Source organism: Camelus dromedarius, chromosome 14 (assembly GCF_036321535.1).
Source record: "Camelus dromedarius isolate mCamDro1 chromosome 14, mCamDro1.pat, whole genome shotgun sequence".
Taxonomy (NCBI): domain Eukaryota; kingdom Metazoa; phylum Chordata; class Mammalia; order Artiodactyla; family Camelidae; genus Camelus; species Camelus dromedarius.
In genome coordinates this window covers 5,815,487-5,833,914 of record NC_087449.1, presented here as the reverse complement: position 1 = coordinate 5,833,914, position 18,428 = coordinate 5,815,487, and the positions used below count along the sequence as shown (strand labels likewise).

The 18,428-nt window shown below is 39.0% G+C and overlaps 2 protein-coding genes across 4 annotated transcripts in view; one reads left to right on the top strand and one right to left on the bottom strand.

Moving 5' to 3' along the window:
* The window catches only part of SELENOF (selenoprotein F), a 38,717-nt gene extending 22,316 nt beyond the window's left edge, over nt 1-16,401 (bottom strand). Inside the window, exons 1-2 of one of the 2 annotated variants that reach the window (XM_031465529.2) lie at nt 16,055-16,401; nt 7,718-7,885 (exon numbers count right to left, since the gene is read on the bottom strand). In XM_031465529.2, the coding sequence (XP_031321389.1) occupies nt 7,718-7,885; nt 16,055-16,129 (243 nt within the window). In that variant the 5' untranslated portion in view covers nt 16,130-16,401. The remainder of the gene's footprint in view (nt 1-7,717; nt 7,886-16,054) is intronic. The other variant, XM_010974660.3, reaches the window with a different exon arrangement.
* Nucleotides 16,402-16,735: 334 nt separating this feature from the next.
* HS2ST1 (heparan sulfate 2-O-sulfotransferase 1) overlaps nt 16,736-18,428 on the top strand; it is a 157,531-nt gene continuing 155,838 nt past the window's right edge. Inside the window, exon 1 of one of the 2 annotated variants that reach the window (XM_064493373.1) lies at nt 16,736-17,215. In XM_064493373.1, the coding sequence (XP_064349443.1) occupies nt 17,092-17,215 (124 nt within the window). In that variant the 5' untranslated portion in view covers nt 16,736-17,091. The remainder of the gene's footprint in view (nt 17,216-18,428) is intronic. The other variant, XM_010974661.3, reaches the window with a different exon arrangement.

The following is an 18,428-nucleotide window of genomic DNA, read 5'->3' as shown; positions in this document are numbered from 1 at the left end:
TTATTAGAGAAATGCAAATCAAAACTACAAAGAAGTATCACCTCACACCAGTCAGAATGGCCATCATTCAAAAGCCCACTCATGACAATGCTGGAGAGGCTGTGGAGAAAAGGGAACCCTCCTACACTGCTGGTGGAATGCAGTTTGGTGCAGCCATTATGGAAAACAGTATGGAGATTCCTCAAAAAACTAAAAAGACTTACCATATGATCCAGCAATCCCACTTCTGGGTATACATCCAGAGGGAACTCTAATTCAAAAAGATACATGCACCCCAATGTTCAAAGAAGCACTGTATACAATAGCCAAGACATGAAAGCAACCTAAATGTCCATCAACAGATGACTGGATAGAGAAGCTGTGGTATATTTATACAGTGGAATACTATTCAGCCATAAAAAGAATAAAATAATGCCATTCGCAGCAACATGGATGGACCTACAGACTGTCATTCTAAGTGAAGTAAGCCAGAAAGAGAAAGAAAAATACCATATGATATCACTCATATGCGGAATCTTTAAAAAAAAAAAAAAAGACACCATGAACTCATCTACAAAACAGAAACAGACTTGCAGACATAGTAAACAGTCTTATGGTTACCAGGGAAAGGGGGTGGGAAGGGATAAATTTGGGAGTTTGAGATTTACAAATGTTAGCCAATATATATATAAACAGATTTTAAAAAGGTTTCTTCTGTATAGCACAGGGAACTATGTTCAATATCTTGTAATAATCTTCAATGAAAAAATATGAAAATGAAAAAAAGTAAAGAAAAAAATAAAAACTTGGGGCTTTGGAGTCAAACAGACTTGAGATGAAGTCAGGTTCTGGCCAGATTACACCCTAGCTTCCTTTACTGTTAAATAGGGATAATACTATTTACATTACAGAGTTGTTGTGAGGATTAAAGATAATGTAGGTAAAACATTTCAGCACATAACCAAGGTAAAATAATAACTAAAAGGTGAACCAGTGTAATTATTACAACAAAACTGAAGATCCCAGAGTAATTTGTTGGCTCAAAGTCACAAAAGCCATTGAGCAATGAAGCTGAGATTAAAAATTCAACTCTTTCAAAAACTTTTATATAAAAGGAAGAAGAGGATAAACTTCTAATGACCCATACATATGTTAATATTACCTGGGTCCTGTCTCCATCTTGCGGTAGTGCGTGTTTATGTGAAGGCAGAATATTATACACACAGAAAATGGAATGTTGCTATACAAAGCTGGTCAATTAACACTAGTATAACTCCAACTAGGTAATGGAGTGGGAAGCGGAGGGAATCTAAAACTATATTCTTAAAATTATTTTATGTACTACTTAAGGTCTGTTTATTTAAAGCTGGGGTAATACAATCATTACTGAAGACAAATATTTAAACTTTTTAATATTATCCAAAAAATAGATTTTTCAGTGAAAATAGAATTCCCTTATCAAATACCTTAACTGTTGATTTATTTTCCAGAACCAGTAATGGTATGATTTGGTGACCTGCAGCCTAGGGCTCTACTGGTATTCTGTGAGTGAGACCAAGATGTTCCAAATTCAAATAAAAGAAATCTCTTCTCAATCTGTAGTCTTGAAATAAAAATTCACTTTTAAGCTCTTCTCTTCCAAAATTCTCTTAAACCTCTGAAATCTGTTACTAAGTATTAGATTAAAAATATAAGTAGCAGAGGAATGTTAGTAGGAAAGTTAGAAATAACTGTGATTAGTTTGACAGCCTGCTGGTTTTGCAAAGTGATTATTTTTATAACTCAAACATATAGTTCAATTTATTTTCTGTTATTTCTGATTTCAAAGAATACTGCATGTCTTCTACCTGATCTGCCATCTGAAAAAGTTTGAAAGTCAATAATATACTTTATTTTAAATTGACTTTAAAATATGGGTCTCATTCAATTTTCAGGATAGACTGTCCTAATAAAACTGAGTTCCACTTTACCAATGATTTTGAGTTTTTTTTAGTGGAAAAACCTTTTCTCTTCAAATGCAGTTTTTCATTTGGTATTTTAAAATGATTAAAAGGGTACACATTTTTAAAGTTCAAATTTGCACACTGTTCTCCTTATTAAAAATGTGTCAAATTCAAAATTTTGAAATTTAAGGTTATATTTGACATAATTTATTTCTGTGTTTTGTTGCATATCAGCAAGTAATTACAAACGGTAAAAGTTTTCATACCACTAATTCTGTCATCATAGGATATTTCCTCCTGATTCAGCTGATCCAGGAGCTTGAAAGTGCAATAGTAAGAGAATTTTGTTCCAAATTTTTTTTAACATTTTTTTTATTGATTTATAATCATTTTACAATGTTGTGTCAAATTCCAGTGTAGAGCACAATTTTTCAGTTATACGTGAACATACGTATATTCATTGTCACATTTTTTTTTTGCTGTGAGCTACCATAAGATCTTGTATATATTTCCCTGTGCTATACAGTATAATCTTGTTTATCTATTCTACAATTTTGAAATCCCAGTCTGTCCCTTCCTACCCCCCGCCCCCTTGGCAACCACAAGTTTGTATTCTATGTCTATGAGTCTATTTCTGTTTTGTATTTATGCTTTTTTTTTTTTTTTTTTTTTTAGATTCCACATATGAGTGATCTCATATAGTATTTTTCTTTCTCTTTCTGTCTTACTTCACTTAGAATGACATTCTCCAGGAGCATCCATGTTGCTGCAAATGGCATTATGTTGTCGGTTTTTATGGCTGAGTAGTATTCCACTGTATAAATATACCACTTCTTCTTTATCCAGTCATCTGTTGATGGACATTTGGGCTGTTTCCATGTCTTGGCTATTGTAAATAGTGCTGCTATGAACATTGGGGTGCAGGTGTCATTTTGAAGTAGGGTTCTTTCTGGATATAAGCCCAGGAGAGGGATTCCTGCGTTATATGGTAAGTCTATTCCTAGTCTTTTGAGGAATCTCCACACTGTTTTCCACAGTGGCTGCACCGAACTGCATTCCCACCAGCAGTGTAGGATGGTTCCCCTTTTTCCACAGCCTCTCCAGCATTTGTCATTTGTGGACTTTTGAATGATGGCCATTCTGACTGGTGTGAGGTGATACCTCGTTGTAGTTTTGATTTGCATTTCTCTGATAATTAGTGATATTGAGCTTTTTTTCATGTGCCTATTGATCTGTTCCAAATTTTTATCACTGGCAAATCTAATCCTTAGAAGATCGGAACTAATATTATCCTCGATGTGTAAATGAGGAAACAGGTACAGAGTGATTAGTAATTTGTTCAAGATATGAACTTGAGGAGCGGAGGATCTGAGCTGAGGTAGTTTCCTATCAGAGCCTGTGCTCTTATTAATCACTGCTCTCAACTCTCCCAATCCAGTCAATACTGAACGAACACAGCAAATTAGGTTGAAATAATTCACTTATTGGTTCATATATATGAGTAATTCGGCTAAGTGGATTGTTTCCTCCCAAACCTTCAGAATAGTAGTTCAGAGATAAGGTAGATATGAATGCAAAAGAACAGAAAGAACTAAAAACCAATTAAATCAAAATAATTTGAAAGAAGAAAAAAGACAGCAGTTGAACTACAAGGATTCTGGTGAAGTCACGATCTTAAAAAGAACGGGTAGTAGGTAAGGAAATAGGGGAATACAAACAAGGAGAAATACAAAAGTTATACAGTAATAATGTTTGGAAGAAGCTGAAATCATTAAGATATGAAAATCTTAAATGAATGAGACAGAAAAAAAGCACCTAGCTCACAAAGTTCAAATTCACAGAACTGGGAATATAAAAAACATGAGAAAAATAACCCATCTATTGTAAGACTACATTTAATTTTATAAATCTTAGAAAATAAGTCAAAAAATTCCTAACAGAAAATAAAAGTGAATTGATCCCCCACCCCACCACAGAAAATCCCCAGAAACTTTTAACTCTTTGAAAAATAATGTTAGTGGTCAGACTGGAATCACTAAAAATTTGTGCTAAATAATTAACATCTCCCTTTTAGATAGATTCGGGATGCTTATGAAATCCTTAAAATATAGAAATGAGAGTCCTATATTTATAGTTAGATAAATAATTATAACCAAAATATGACTAATAAATAACTGACAACATGAAGACAAACTTTCTTACTCTTTGTATTTAGGACATACAAGTTAAATATATGAAAAAGGTATTTACAAGCATCTACAAAGTTCAAGTATATTTTCAAGATAATTTTTTAAAAAAGTGACCTACTCTAACCTATTCTTAGTAAAAACAATCTTATTCAAGGACAAAAACTTGTGAAATACTGTAAGTTAAAGGCTGGGGATTCAGAAACAAAAAGTAGTCCTGGACCACAAACAGCATAATATACTGGCAGAGAAAGAAAAACCAAACAACAGATACAGTATAGTGGAGGTAAGGTGCACATCAAGGTGTCCTCACGTGTTCCGGGAATACAGAGGTGTAGCTAACCTAACTTGGGAGTGGCAGTGGTAGTGCGTAAGGAAGAAAAATTAGGGAAGATTTCCCAGAATAGGAGGCACTTAAGCTAAATCTTTAAAATGGCTCAAGTAGAAGTGGTTTACTCTAGTAACTGAAGGAAAAATAGCCTGTTCTGTATCTGAGAGTTGCTTCATCTGTCTGCTCCCTAGTGCAACACTCCACACAGCTACTGTGGCACTAATGGTTCTTACATCATTCCATAATCCTAGCTAACAACTGGTTGGTGAGCCAGCTTGAGCCAGCAGTAATCCTTGTCTAAAATATTTCAAAAATGTAAACGGGGAAGAGTTAGTCCTTTTCTGGTGGGAAAAGCCATGAGATAAAACACGCAGGAACTGGCAGTTACTATATATTCCCATCACATGGAAAAAGCCAGTCAGTAGTGGAAAAAAGAATGAACCCATCCCTTCCATATTAAGATTCTACACACAGAAAGCTGAAGTCACTTGTGCTACTTAGTAATATTAACTGTATAAAAATACCACCAAAATTTAAATATTTTTTCCTTCATTAGTTTCTTTTTCTCTTAAGCTGCAAATTCCTATGCTTTTTATAATTCAGTCAACATCCTTACTAATGTTTGTCAACAGTACCTAGGCATACAGTTACGAGCAAAACTAGTGAAAATAGTAGTAAAGTAACTTATCAAAAAAATCTCATTCTAGCTAGTATTTGTGATGCTTACTTAGGCTATTTGTGATTAAAAATGGAGGAAAAAAATACAAGAGCAAATAAAAGTAATAATGGAATATTTATTTGCAGAATGATAAAGGATTTCAAAGACATTTTCTGCTTTTATTGTAATTTTTTTTTAACCAAAGTTTATGCTTCTGCCTATCAAAGGCTAAATTCAGCCTGCTAAATGAGTAAGCATGCAAAAAATGATCAGCCTCATCCTTGAACAAACCTATAAAGTATGCAACTAAGTGAGAACCAAAATGAGTATTCAGGTAACATTTCCTCATTATAAATTGCTAAAACTTTCCAGTATATAAAACACAATTTTTCTCCTCTAAAGAATTTATATCCCCAATGATTTACAACACACACTGCCATGTTTAAGTACTTTTTAATGTTTTTGATGTAAGGCACTAGTCTATATACTGCATATTTTTACTTTCACTAAACTAGGACTAAATTAAATTATGATTTCAAAATTAAGCATCAAGCCAGAGTTGAGACAGGAAAAATATTGTATATATTGTACCTATGATTATGCACCAATAATCTAGAGAGTAGTACTGTACAGATTAAATCAAGTGTCACTGCTACATTTGAATATGGTTTGCATCTAAATGGAGGCTTGCCTAACATGCCATACTTTAATATTTTTAACACTATTTTAAGTGTTTTCCTATGTTTTAGTTCCACTAGGCTATTAAAGAAAACCATTCATTGATTTTGTGCCATACTGTGCTAGCAAATGCTTAATGAGAAGTATATCTTACAGGTGAGGCACAAGAAGTTAAGGGGAAAAAGACCACTGGGTATAGTATAAAAGATACATTAGGATACAGGCTCACCTGTACTTAGATGCAATAATCATTTCAGATTGTAATTAGTTAGGCATATATTAACTGGTGGATTATTTGCCTACTACTATTGTTGAGCTGTAACTGATGAAAGGTGTGAAAGGTGTCAAGATACCACATGTAGCTCAACTAATAAGGAAAACTGCACAGGAATATAACTAATTTGAGAAGCATGTGATCCAAGTTTGGTTCTGCTAAAATTATACTGGGGTACAATAAAGAGTTACTGAGAAAGGGCAATAGATGAAAGTATTTTTTATGTGCACTTGGTTTACAGTTTAGACACACTTGCTATCAAATGGAAGAATTTCTTAATATACCCTTAATTACAAGGATGTGTGTGTGATAAAGATTGTTTATTATAAAATACCCCTTGTTATTCATCCTTGTAAGTTTGGTGTCTCAGGAAATAATCATTGTTGGCTGAGTAGTTGTACAGACCATAGAGTAATAGCTTGAAGATGAGAGGATGATACACTTCAGCAATTTGTTGCATGTGAATCTCATTTAAAAAAAAAAAAAAAAAGCAGAAAAACAAGTGGGAAGCGTCCTACAGAACAAGTTAAGTCCTATGTTTTAGATCTCTTTAAAATTTAGATTTGAGATTTAAAATTGAGTCTTAAAAACTTGTTTAGATTTTATTTACCTGCATTAAAGACGAATTTACATGGATGGAAATCTTCTAAACATTAAAAATGATTATTGGTATATGTGACTCAAGAAAATGAAGACATGGAAGCTGCTCTCGGGACACAGGAATTTCAGGTTCACAACGAAAAAATCAAGTGTCAAATTTTCGTTGAATACTAACATTTTCAAAGCTTGTCTGCTTGCTTTTTCTTTTAGAACTATAAAACTACTCAGTGTTAGAAATAAACCTTTACTACCTAGTAATAAGATACAATTACTGTTTGAAAGCTTTACAAACCGTAACACCTCAAATAGGATTCACAATGTACAACTGAAAGAGAATATTAGAAGGAAACAGAGTGATGCTAACATTTTTTTCTCACCCAAACACAGGGACCTCATTAATTCAGTTTTATTTGGATAATGTAAATGATCTTTTCATGATACTTTATAAACTAAAGAAGTCTAAGGATATAATGAAAAGATTTAAAAATTGAGGAAGTTTCGTATTAATTTGAACAGTAGGTAAAACCACAGCAGATTGTATTGGATATTACCTAACCTTGGCTGTTTTCAGGTGTTAAAGGTGAGATTAGGTATCTGAAAGTATTGGTAAGAGGTGTGCAAGTTAACAGACCATATCCTTTGTTAACCAGATTAAAAGTTACAATTTACTGTTGGCACAATTGTGTGCCAGGTAATAGGTGCTCTACTTTTACCTCAAATTTCATTATAAGACTGGATTCTTATAAATGAAATAAAAGCATCACATTATTCTTTGGCTTCATGTGGCCAGAAGTGAGGAAGAGTGGATAGCTTTAGGATCTAAGCATGCTATAGCAATTCTGCTTCCCCTCTGCTGGACAGCCATGGTAGGATGGTGTCCCAGTATGTAACCATACTTTTCCTTTTATTTGCTTTGATTGACCCAATGGGCCAGGCCAGAAATCAACTGAGTTTCCAAAACTACAAGATGTAAAAGCTAAAGACTTCTTTATTTAAGCTGACTAAGCAACTTAATATTTTACCTTACCTCAACTAAACTGTCTAATGGAAGAGAGATATTAGAAATACCTTTTTGGTTTCAAATTGTGCTTCTTCCTGACAGCATCCTCTACAGTCAGGATCCAGCTGAAGAAGGCTGAACTGTCCAAGAAGATCACAGGAGCTGCAGAGCAAGTTGCTGGAGAAGCCTAACTCTCTGCAAGACTCTGATGAAAACTCTGCCCTGAACGCGGACACCTGAAAATAAAAAATAAGAAAAACCCCCATAATTCCACATTTAAATTATAAAGCTTCCGAAAAAGGAGAAACCGGGGTTGTCAAAATCTCACACACTAGTGATGAGTTTGTGAAATAGCCTCATTTGGAGGCAAATGTTTAATTGTTTTTAAACTCTATACTCTTATATGAGTTTTTGGTTTTTCCCACCTCCCACACAAATTTTTTCCTTAAAAATTTGTCATATTACAGCTTGGCTAAAATATGGATTAACAAAAAAGATATTATATGTTATTTTATGAGATGTATTATATATCTTTTGAAGAAAAATGAATTTCCATTTCATTTTAAGAACTCAGTACCTGTTCACATGCTCTATGGAGTAACATTAAATTCTAGGTCCGTACTATACCCTACAGACTTACCTACATTCATATCTTGCAGGGGGAGGATGCAGAAAGGGATGAAGTGAGGGAGAGCAGGAGCACATCAAAAATACAACGTTAGGGTTTAGGCGCTAGCTCCACCAACTACAAGGTGCGTAACACTGAGCAAGAACACCTCCCGAAGCTTTGATTTCTTCACTGATAAAGCATAGAACTTCCCAAATAAATCAGACTGCAGTAAAGATTAAATGAAATGACTTATGTAAAGTAACCAAACAGGATGACTAGCAAAGAAAAAAAGCCTTCAAGAGTATTAGCTGTCTTTCTGTATCCATTCTTCTCTCACGTCTCAGTGATGGTGGTACACCTCCATGTCTAAAGTCAGTCCCTCTACCTCTGCTTTGAATTCTATCTCTGTCATTTCCACAGGGATTTAATTTCACTGATAATTTAAATCGTCAGTGTATTCAAGCCCCATGGTTCTAATGGTCTCTCCCCATATTCTGTCATTTCTGAATTGTTGCTAGTCTGGGTTCTGATCCCCCCACACCATTCAGCTAAACTTACCCCAAATCACTAAATGCAGCGGCATTCAAAATTGTTCTGCTCCAACTGCTCCTTCCATGGCTTGCCCTCCTCCTTCTTCTATGCATCTCTTAAATACTGTTGCTTCCCATTTCTATTTCTGGCATTCTCTTTGCTTTGCATACTTTCTATAGATGACTGCATCTTTTCCATGGCTTCAAATACTCATTTATTGAAAACTTCCAAGCTTCCAAAGCCAACGGCCCACCTGAGGTCTCATTTACATGTTGCTCAGGCACTGCAAATTCAAACTCTCCAACAGGGAAACTTATCTTTTCTTCTTCAATCTATTCCATCCAGTGTATTGAGTATCTTAGCAAAAAGGCACCATTCTCCTTGACCATGTAGTTGTCCAGGTCGGTCATCCTAGACTCCATACTCTTCACCATTCTTACAACCAATCAATTAATGTGTTTTGACAATTCTTCTCTTCAACAGCTCCCAAATCTGTTCCCGCCTCAGTACGTTAAGTGGTCAGCTAGTCCTCCCTCTCAGTACTTCTCCAATCCCATTCTACTTTTCAGCTTTAACGAATTCCTACAGTACCTGGAAGTATAAAACTTCTACTCAAACATACATTTGCTCGTACTTTTTCTACTCTAAGGCTCTTTCTCACCTTTCCATCTTGTTAACTTCTACTTATTTCCAAGACCCTGACTGGTGTCAGTCTTCTTAGGAAGGCTTCTCTGAAAAAAGTCAGATCTCAATCTTTAGTCGCAGACTTTTCTGAGAAAGAAATTTATGCAGAGCTGTAAGGCAGCAATTCTCATAACATCGTACTATGTAAACCTAGGATTGTCGGAATCCCCAGAATATTACAAGGGCATTGAGGACAAGCATTAAGTAACTTCTCTGCATTTCCAGCACTTGTGCTAGTTCTCATGTGTGTTAAACAAATGAATTGGTCAAAACCACAGCCTCAAGTAGGGAGAATTTCAGATTGTTTGTGACTGGTTGACCTTCCAGACTAAGGAAGTGTGTGCAAACTTTATGTAAAGTGCCATGTGGTGATTATGTTAGGCTTGGGTGGCTATATAGTTTCCACAGCAACTACTGAACTCAGCTATTGCAGCACAAAAATAGTCACAGACAATAATAAGTAATGGATGTCTGTGTTCCAATAAAACTTTATTTACAAAAGCAAGGCTAGCTGGATTTGACTAATCGATTAGGCAGATTAGAATTCAATGGCATATTCCAAAGTAAAAAACTTTAAGTATTGCTGGCATATTCCTCCAAAAGGCTGACATCCCAATGGCGTTATATTAAGTCAACATCCTAACTTGATACCTTGTACAACCATCTTTTACCTTATCTCAGTATTAATGTGGAATGTACATCACCTTCAAAACAGATCAAGTGTTTCAGTCTAGTGGGAGGGACCTAAGACACTTGCTACTATACTTTGTGTAACTTATCTACTAGTAAAGTGATCTTCTTGATTTATTTCACAGGTTAATATCTATTTTCCAAAGATGGCCACACCAAAATATGTATTTATGCGCACGCACGCACACACACACACCATCCTACATATGACTGGCAGTCTTACATTGAGAAGTGGGAGTCTATGTTCCCTCCCCTTGAATCTGGGAAGGGGCTTGGGACTGTTCTGACCAACAGAGTGTCAAGGAAGTGATACTATGGGTATTCTGTGATTTCTGAGGTCAGAAAAAAAAGAAACAATCTCCGCTTGGCTAGTGCTTGCAGGTGCCATGTCTCTGTTTCTCTACTACACTCGACTATGGAACTCAGCCACCATGCTGGAAGGTGGCCTAAACTACAGAGAGAATGTGGAGAGGCCCATGTGGAGAGCAACTGAGGCCTCCAGCTGACAACCAGCATCAACTACTAGACATGTGAGTAAAAAGCCTTCACATTTTAGTCTTTTAGTCTCAGGCTGAGGTCTGAGACACCATGGAACATATAAGCCATCCTGCTGTGCCCTGTATGAATGCTGACCCCACAGAATCTGAAAGCAAAATAAACAACTGTTTTACACCACTAAATTTTAGGGTAATTTGTTTTGCAGCCAAATAACTTGCAGTAACTAAACCAAGTAATAAAAACGAAATCACTGTGAAACTGTGAACTGCTTATCTAATGTAAGCAATTGTTACCAAAGCCTGTTTTACAAACCAAGAATCTCAAATACTCATGTGATGGTAATATTTGGTTCTATTCCGGTATTTTCTGAGTACCTACTGACAGGGAGCAAGAACATCCAAAACACATATTTGAGTCTGATGACATCTGGAATCAAATACCAGCACAGAGCAATCTTGTGAGTTTCTGAATAGGAGTAATTACCACTTATCTCAGAGTTTTGAGGATTAAAGGAAAAAAAGTACAGAAAGCATCTAGTATCCTACCCAGTACACAGTGAGTACTTAATGTTAGAATCATTCCCACTTTCCACTGTGAAAGCACACTTAAAAACTGCAAAACACTACTTATTTTTAAATCATTATACTAGACACGGGATAGAGATAAGTGTAGCAGAGACTGAAAGTATCTTGAGTTTCATGAGTAAACTGATCTTTTTTGGGGTCTTCTGTCATTGATTTTGCAGACCCACTGCTTTGAATCTAAGAACATTAGAACATATTTTTAACTTCATAGGTAAGTACAAAATGCTAAATAATATAGAAAAGTTCAGAGTTATAAATTATACCCACCCATATTTTTATTACCAAAAAAAAAAAAAAACTGAATAGCACTTAAATGTGCATAGTAAGGCCAAGTATTAAATTTTAAAATAATTAGCTACCCTTGTAACAAAGACAGATTTTAAGGACAGGGTGGGATAACATTGATTGGGATACAACCATTTAACAGTTTACCTTTCTCCAATTCAAAGTAGGATTGACAAGCTAAGAGACTCCTTTGCATTATGCATTGATTTATTTTTTGATATAACTACGTTCTTTACAAACATAAGGGCTGTTGGCAGGGAAACTGTATTAACTATATTGCAACATTACCTTTTCAGGCAAAAGCCTGATACAGCTATATACTTTATTATACTTACACATACACAAGATTAGCTGTCTCTTAACTTACCTTTATGCATAAACTCATAGGTTTCTCATGTAATTCTAAGATTTCAAATTGGAAGCAAAAGCAAATACATGGGTTTACAGACAAACCCCATAAAAACGAATACCAGAAACACAGCCATTATAGCAAGCTCTTACAAAGCACCAGGTACTTTGCTTAACACGTTACATCATTATTCCATTTAATCTTAATCCCCTATGAAATAGGTATTAGTCCTACTTTATAGAGAAGGAAACAGGCTTGGGATAGTTGAGGTAACCTAACAATACAGCGAACAATAGGTGGCAGCATCAAGATTTTAAGCCTGGCCTGCCCTCAAAACACTTTACCACTGTTACTAACTACCACCCTTCAGAGAATCCATCATGCACCATTACTGCATGTACCGCTAAGAATAACAACGAAAATGCTGGCAATTACAATTGTGCCACCATTGAGATAAGACCGATCCAGATGTTAAGTTGTGTAGAAAAGGGGGTAGGGGATGGGGTGTGGTGTCTCAGAATCAATGATACATAAAATCATTTTATACTGCCCTCAGTACACTGCCGTTCTGAATGAAGCAGTATTATGTATAGCTGAAGAACTGAATACCACTTGGTTCTGGGGCTCTCTAGAAAACAGCTCCCTTAGGCCATACTAAAATATTTTTTCTAATGCTTAAGCATACTCAGGATACATCTTCAGATTAAATCATTTTATATCCTCCCAGTGGTCACCTCGTTGGAATGTTGATAACTGTGCGTTGCTATTAACTTTAAATTAGAGCTTTTCAGGGGCACAGACAGTAATAAAAACTCAACTTGTCTAGTCTGAGGACTCAGAGGCGTCAGTTAACAAAGTAGGAGCTAAGTCCTCTATCCACACCAGCAGCTCAACTGCAAGGCACCAAGAAATTCTTCCTTCATTCTCTTTATTCATTTGTCAGGTTCCAAAGCTTTGGCTTATTTTTATTACTGTCAATTACTTATTCCACCTGGCCATTCTCCCCCCTCAGGCTGAAACTGTGAAATGCAGCGTTTTCTAATTTCTTAGAGTTTTTCCAGCCATCCCCTACACCTCCCTTTTCATTCTATTGCTTTCTTTTCTTAAAAACACTAGGCATTACAGAAGAAGGTGACGGGAATAAGCTTTAGGGAAGTTAAAACAGTTCAACAAAGGTGAGTTGCTCAGGCTACCCTTTCTTTTTTTACAGCCACTGTGTATTTGTAGGGCTTGGCTGGGTTCATCACTGCTCTATATAAAATACAGATATCCTAATGACTTTGAGAGCAAGAAACAAATTCAAGTGAACTAGGAGGCCATTCACATTTCTGAGGGATTTAAATGAACAAGCACTTATGAGGTGCAATAAAAAATATGTAAAAGAAAAATGGTCCCTGTATTCCCTCTGGCTACATTCTACTTGGCAGGGGTGTGGGGGACTGGAGGGATACAGACCACACACACAGCTTCGGTGCAGTTGTGAATCTGTGTAATACAGCACAACGTGTGATGACAGAATATGTAAAGCAGAGGGTATATCAGACTTCGCAAATCTGGAAATGGGATGTAAGTTAAGCCTTTCATTTTATCTAAACACCTTACTTTAGGCCTGGTGAGAGAACATGGTTATGTGAGAAAAACTAAAACAAATGACCCCAATTTTCCACTTCTACCTTTGTGCTCTCCCAGTAGAGGTAAATGCTGGGAATTAAGCCTGGATATATAAACAAGTATCAGGTCGAAGAGGCTCTGTTAAGGAACGCTGAGGATAGACTTCACCTTAAAAGCAGGGGAGCCACTGAAGAGCTGTTTAACAATGACAGATCTAAGTTTTAGAAAGATGACTGGGATGCACTGCAGAGACTGGATTAGGAAGTGGAAGAAAATGAGAAAGGAGACCAGTTACAGAAGCTGCTGTGGTAATTCCAGGCAAGCAAAGATGGTAGCCTGAATTCAGGTACCACTTGTGGAGAGAAACTTAGAACTGGTTTGGAGATTTTTAAGGGTTTAATGACTGACTGAGTTCAGAGAAGAATTTAAAATGACTAATTTCTGGCTTGGGCAATTGGGAAGCTGGCAAAATCAACCATTTAGATTCTGATAATTCAAAGGGTGAACCATGAGGCCACTATTTTTAAGGAGAGAGTGGTTGGTGGCCTAAATGAGGAATTAATAAAAAAAAAGTGGATGAATTTGAGAGATATTTAGGAAGCAAAATACGGATATGAGGTATGTAAGGAAAGGAAGGAGTCGAAGGTGACATCCAAGCTTCTGGCCTGAATTCTGTGGATGGTCACTGTGGTAGACTGTTTAATGGCTATAAATTCCTGCTATTCTGTTTTGTTTTTTTTTTGAGTTTTGGTTTCTGGAAAAAAAGGTGGAAGATAGTTTGCATTCACACAGACAACAGTACATATTTACATTTACAGTTGTGCCTCAGAACCACTTGGGCAACCTTTGCAATGTGATCACGTCACTGCTCTCATGCAGAAATGGAGTCCATTTCCCCATCCCTGGAATCTCAACTGGTCTTGTGGTTTGCTTTGGCAGATATTATGAGGTGGAAGTGATATATGTGACTTTGAAGGCTATGCTTTAGAAGGCATTGCAGATTTTGTTCTTCAGGAGTGCTGCCCTAAGACTGCCATGAAAAGAAGTTGATTTGGCCTACCGGAGAATAAGAGGTCACTGGGAAGAGAAGCAAGTCGTCCCAGTGGACAGTCAGCACCACTAAGAATGAAGCCATCCTGGACCCTTCAGTTCAGCTGACCTATTAGCTAAAGCACAGCTGCATAAACGAGGCCAGAAGAAACCAACAGAACAAGTGCTCAGCAGACCCACAGAACTACGAGAAATCGTTATATTAAGTCGTTACATTTTGGGGTGGTTACACAGCTACAGATAATGAAACAGTCAGAGACAGGGAAATCAGAAGGCAACTGGAAATGTTAGTCTTTCTTTTTTTTTTAAATCTTTTTTTTGTGATGGTGAACGCAAATTGCCTAAGACTGACAAAAACAAACAAACAAACAAACAAACAAACCCAAAAAAAACCTCCTGAGTACAAAGTTTAGAGAGGGATCTCCCAATAATTTCTAAGGCACCAAATGCCTGAATAATGGAGTACTGTAAAGCTAATTAGAGAAGCAAAGAATTCACCTTTTAGGTAAGGCTGCAAAAGGAAACAGGCAGGCTCTTCAAATTCCTTGAAAGAAAAGCCCAGGTGTTTATAGAGACCTGCAGTATAGGCCTTAACTCCTCCAAACCTTGGATAAATTAATTAAACCAGGTTTCTAGGAGAATACTTTTCAGCAGGTTCAGTAAAGAGAACACCTGAAACTTAGTCTGATAAAAGAAATTTGTAAAAACTCCGAGTACAGTGCCTATTAAAACGTCTTATTATTCAGTTAAAACAGAGTAAAAACTTCTAACGAGGAATTAACAAACAGTAAGTTGTGAGTAAATAAGTCAAAATTAGCCTTTCCCCATTCAAAGATAAAGAACACATCTGTTCTGTTAATGGAGAAAAACGAAATTTAAAACCTGGTTAAACACTCCTCGATTGTAAACGAGATAAAGGCTATTATTTTAGAAAATCAATTTCAAAAACAAATTATGCTTCGGTATAGAGTAGCTGCTTTTATTGCAACAATGTTGTTTAAAAACCACAAATGGCACTGAAGTGCACCCAGCGGCATGTGAATGCCAGCAAACCGGGGTAAAAGGCCTCCTCAAAGTGACTTACAGAGACCATAAACAATTGAGAGAAAGAAGTAAAAAGGAAGTGTACCCTGGACCAAAGATTTGACGGCTTTCCTCCAAGATTTGGGAGTCATAAGTAACGGTAGTTCTTTGCACTTCTGCCCGTTTAAAAACAATCTTCATTCCTTTGCAAAAGTTTGTGCCTTTTTTTTCCCCTTCACCATGTCTTACAGATTGCATTCAAGAGAGTCTTAAGTCAGGAGAAAGAGCCGCTAGAAACCGGGGGCAGGGAAGGCTAAGCATCAGACGCGGAACTAAGCCACGTCGCATGTCGGCAGCAGCAGTCGCCAAGGAAGTCCAGACCTCCCACCCTTCCCAAGTGTGGCTCCCAAACGCGACCGAACGTTCTGTCTTCCTTAGCGCAATCCCTCCCACTCGCCCTGAGGCTGCCGCGGAGGTGACCTGCACTCACCGGTTGAAGCACGGCGGCCAGCAGCAGGCGCAGCGCAAACGCCGGTCCAAGCCATCCGCCCGGCCCCGACGCCATCGCTGCCGTCTCCCGTCGGTCTCGGGCTGCCCAGAGGACCCCTCTGCTAGGGGCGTCCACTCCAGAGCCTGATCCAAAACAGGCGGCTAAAGGCCGTTGCCATCAAATCTCTAATTCTGCAGAGACGGGTATTAACTAAGGACATATGGAAGCGTCAAGGTGCCAAAATAGCTTCATATTTCATATAAACATAAAGTCACTGGGTCCTTTCGAACACTCGTATCAGGCATTTTCGTAAACTCCCCAAAGCTGTGCTTCTCCGGGCTCCTTCCTTTCATTCACGACATTTCGTGGAGCAGCCAAGAAGCCCCGCCTTCGACAGTTTCAGCCCGCCTCCTTCTCCAAGTTTACCCAATCGAATACCGCTTTGGTTGACACCTATGGCAAAGGAAACCAACCGTAACACGAACCGAGAGCGAACCGCTGGAGTTCTCCGGTCCAATAGGCCCCACCGAACGGGAGCAGAGGGCGGAGCCTCTGGTTGCCGAGCAGCGTACGTGGATGCGTGCGCGTGGTGGCGGAGGGGGATGGGCAGGGGGCGGGGCCGAGGGCGGCGCAGCCGCAGCTGCAGCGCTGGCGGGGAGCGCGCGGCCGCGAGCAAAGGAGGGAGGGAAGGAAGGAAGAGAGGGAGGCGGGCAGGCGGGCGGGCGCGGGGGTCGGGGACTAAGGCAGCAGAGGGAGGCGAGAGCCCGGCAGCCGCCTCGCGCTGTTTGCTGCGCGGGCTTTTGGAGGGGGCGGCCGTGGAGTCGGCCGAGGAGAAGCGGGCACCGGCGGCGTTGGTGCTGGCGCCTGGGGGCGGGGGACTGGGGAGGCGAGAAGGGGGGTCGCTGCGGTGGTTCTCTCGCTGTCGCGCTCTCCTTGCTTTTCTCCCGGCTCGGGGGGCTCCTCCCGGCGTCTTCCTCGCCTCCGGGGCCCCGATCCCCGCCCCCCGCGGTATGTCTTGATCCCGAGCAGCGGGTTTCATGGGGCTCCTCAGGATTATGATGCCGCCCAAGTTGCAGCTGCTGGCGGTGGTGGCCTTCGCAGTGGCGATGCTCTTCTTGGAGAACCAGATCCAGAAACTGGAGGAGTCCCGATCGAAGCTAGGTGAGGAGCCGAGCCACTCTGGGCTGAGTGGTGTGTGGAAGGGGCCGGGCCGGGGAGGCATTGCAACCCGAGCAACTGGGCGTCCGTCTAACCTGGGGTCTGGCTCGGCGGCAGGAGACTGAAAGGTTGCAGAGAGAGCTGAGACTGGGGCTATCGAGAGCACAAGCTCCAAGAATGGTGTGAATTGAGGTTGAGTGGCATGCTGGGCTCGCGAGGTCGCGGGGCAGAGGTTGCAAGATTTGGCTTCCCAGAGCCAAAGGGTTACCCCGAAGTAGGCATTCCACAGGGAGAGAGCAACAGAAGACCGAACTCGTTGGGGAACGAGTGCTGACTGTTGGAGGAGACAGAAACGCTCAGGCTTGCGTGTTCTCTTTGAAGTCGTCCAGAAAGCCCCGGCAGTGTCAGGCGAGGGGTATTCTAATTGGAGATGCGGGCACCGAGATACGGAATATTTTGGGGCAGGGGAGGTTCACGAAGGTGTAGATGCGCAGAAATGGAGGGAGATACTGTAATGATGGTGAGTAGAAGAAATACACTGTAGTGAGTTGCACTCTTGTGCTGGGGGCAGCAAGGGACCGCACAACTGGAGAAATAGGCTGCCCAGGTAGGACAGAAAAGCAAATAAAAAGCTTCAATGAAGTACTGAAACGTGGCATCCAAGCATTTAAATTCTTTTTTAGAGGCGCTAAACTGATGAATATTTTGAGCTAAAGAACAGGGATATATGTGCACGTTGCTTCGCGGCAATGTTGATGTAGTGAAGTTAGAAGACGAGGAAACGCTGAAGGGGAATTACTACAGTGAGATTTAAGTTATGAAAGGAAAAGTAAGAGTATACAAAGTTGTTTACCCTACGGTTAAGTACCTTAGGGAGTTATCAGTACTTAACTTCCATGGGAGAAGAGGTCTGAAGAACAAAAAGTTGGAGTGTGATGTGAAAAATCAGAAGAATGCACAGATAATAGGTACTTAGAGATTAGTAGGGAACTTTGGCATTTGGGAAGAACTAGGGATGGGGAGGGAGTGTTAAAAGAATGTCAGCAATACATTTTGATTAAAAATTGTACATGGCACTTAAAAATCAGCTGAAGAGGCTGTAATTTGAATGTGGAAAAGTAATGTGAAGTATTTTTATGCATACACTTTCACCTCAGCATCATTTAAAAGCAAACAATGAAATACCAGCAGTATTATAATTTAGACTAAGAAGTAA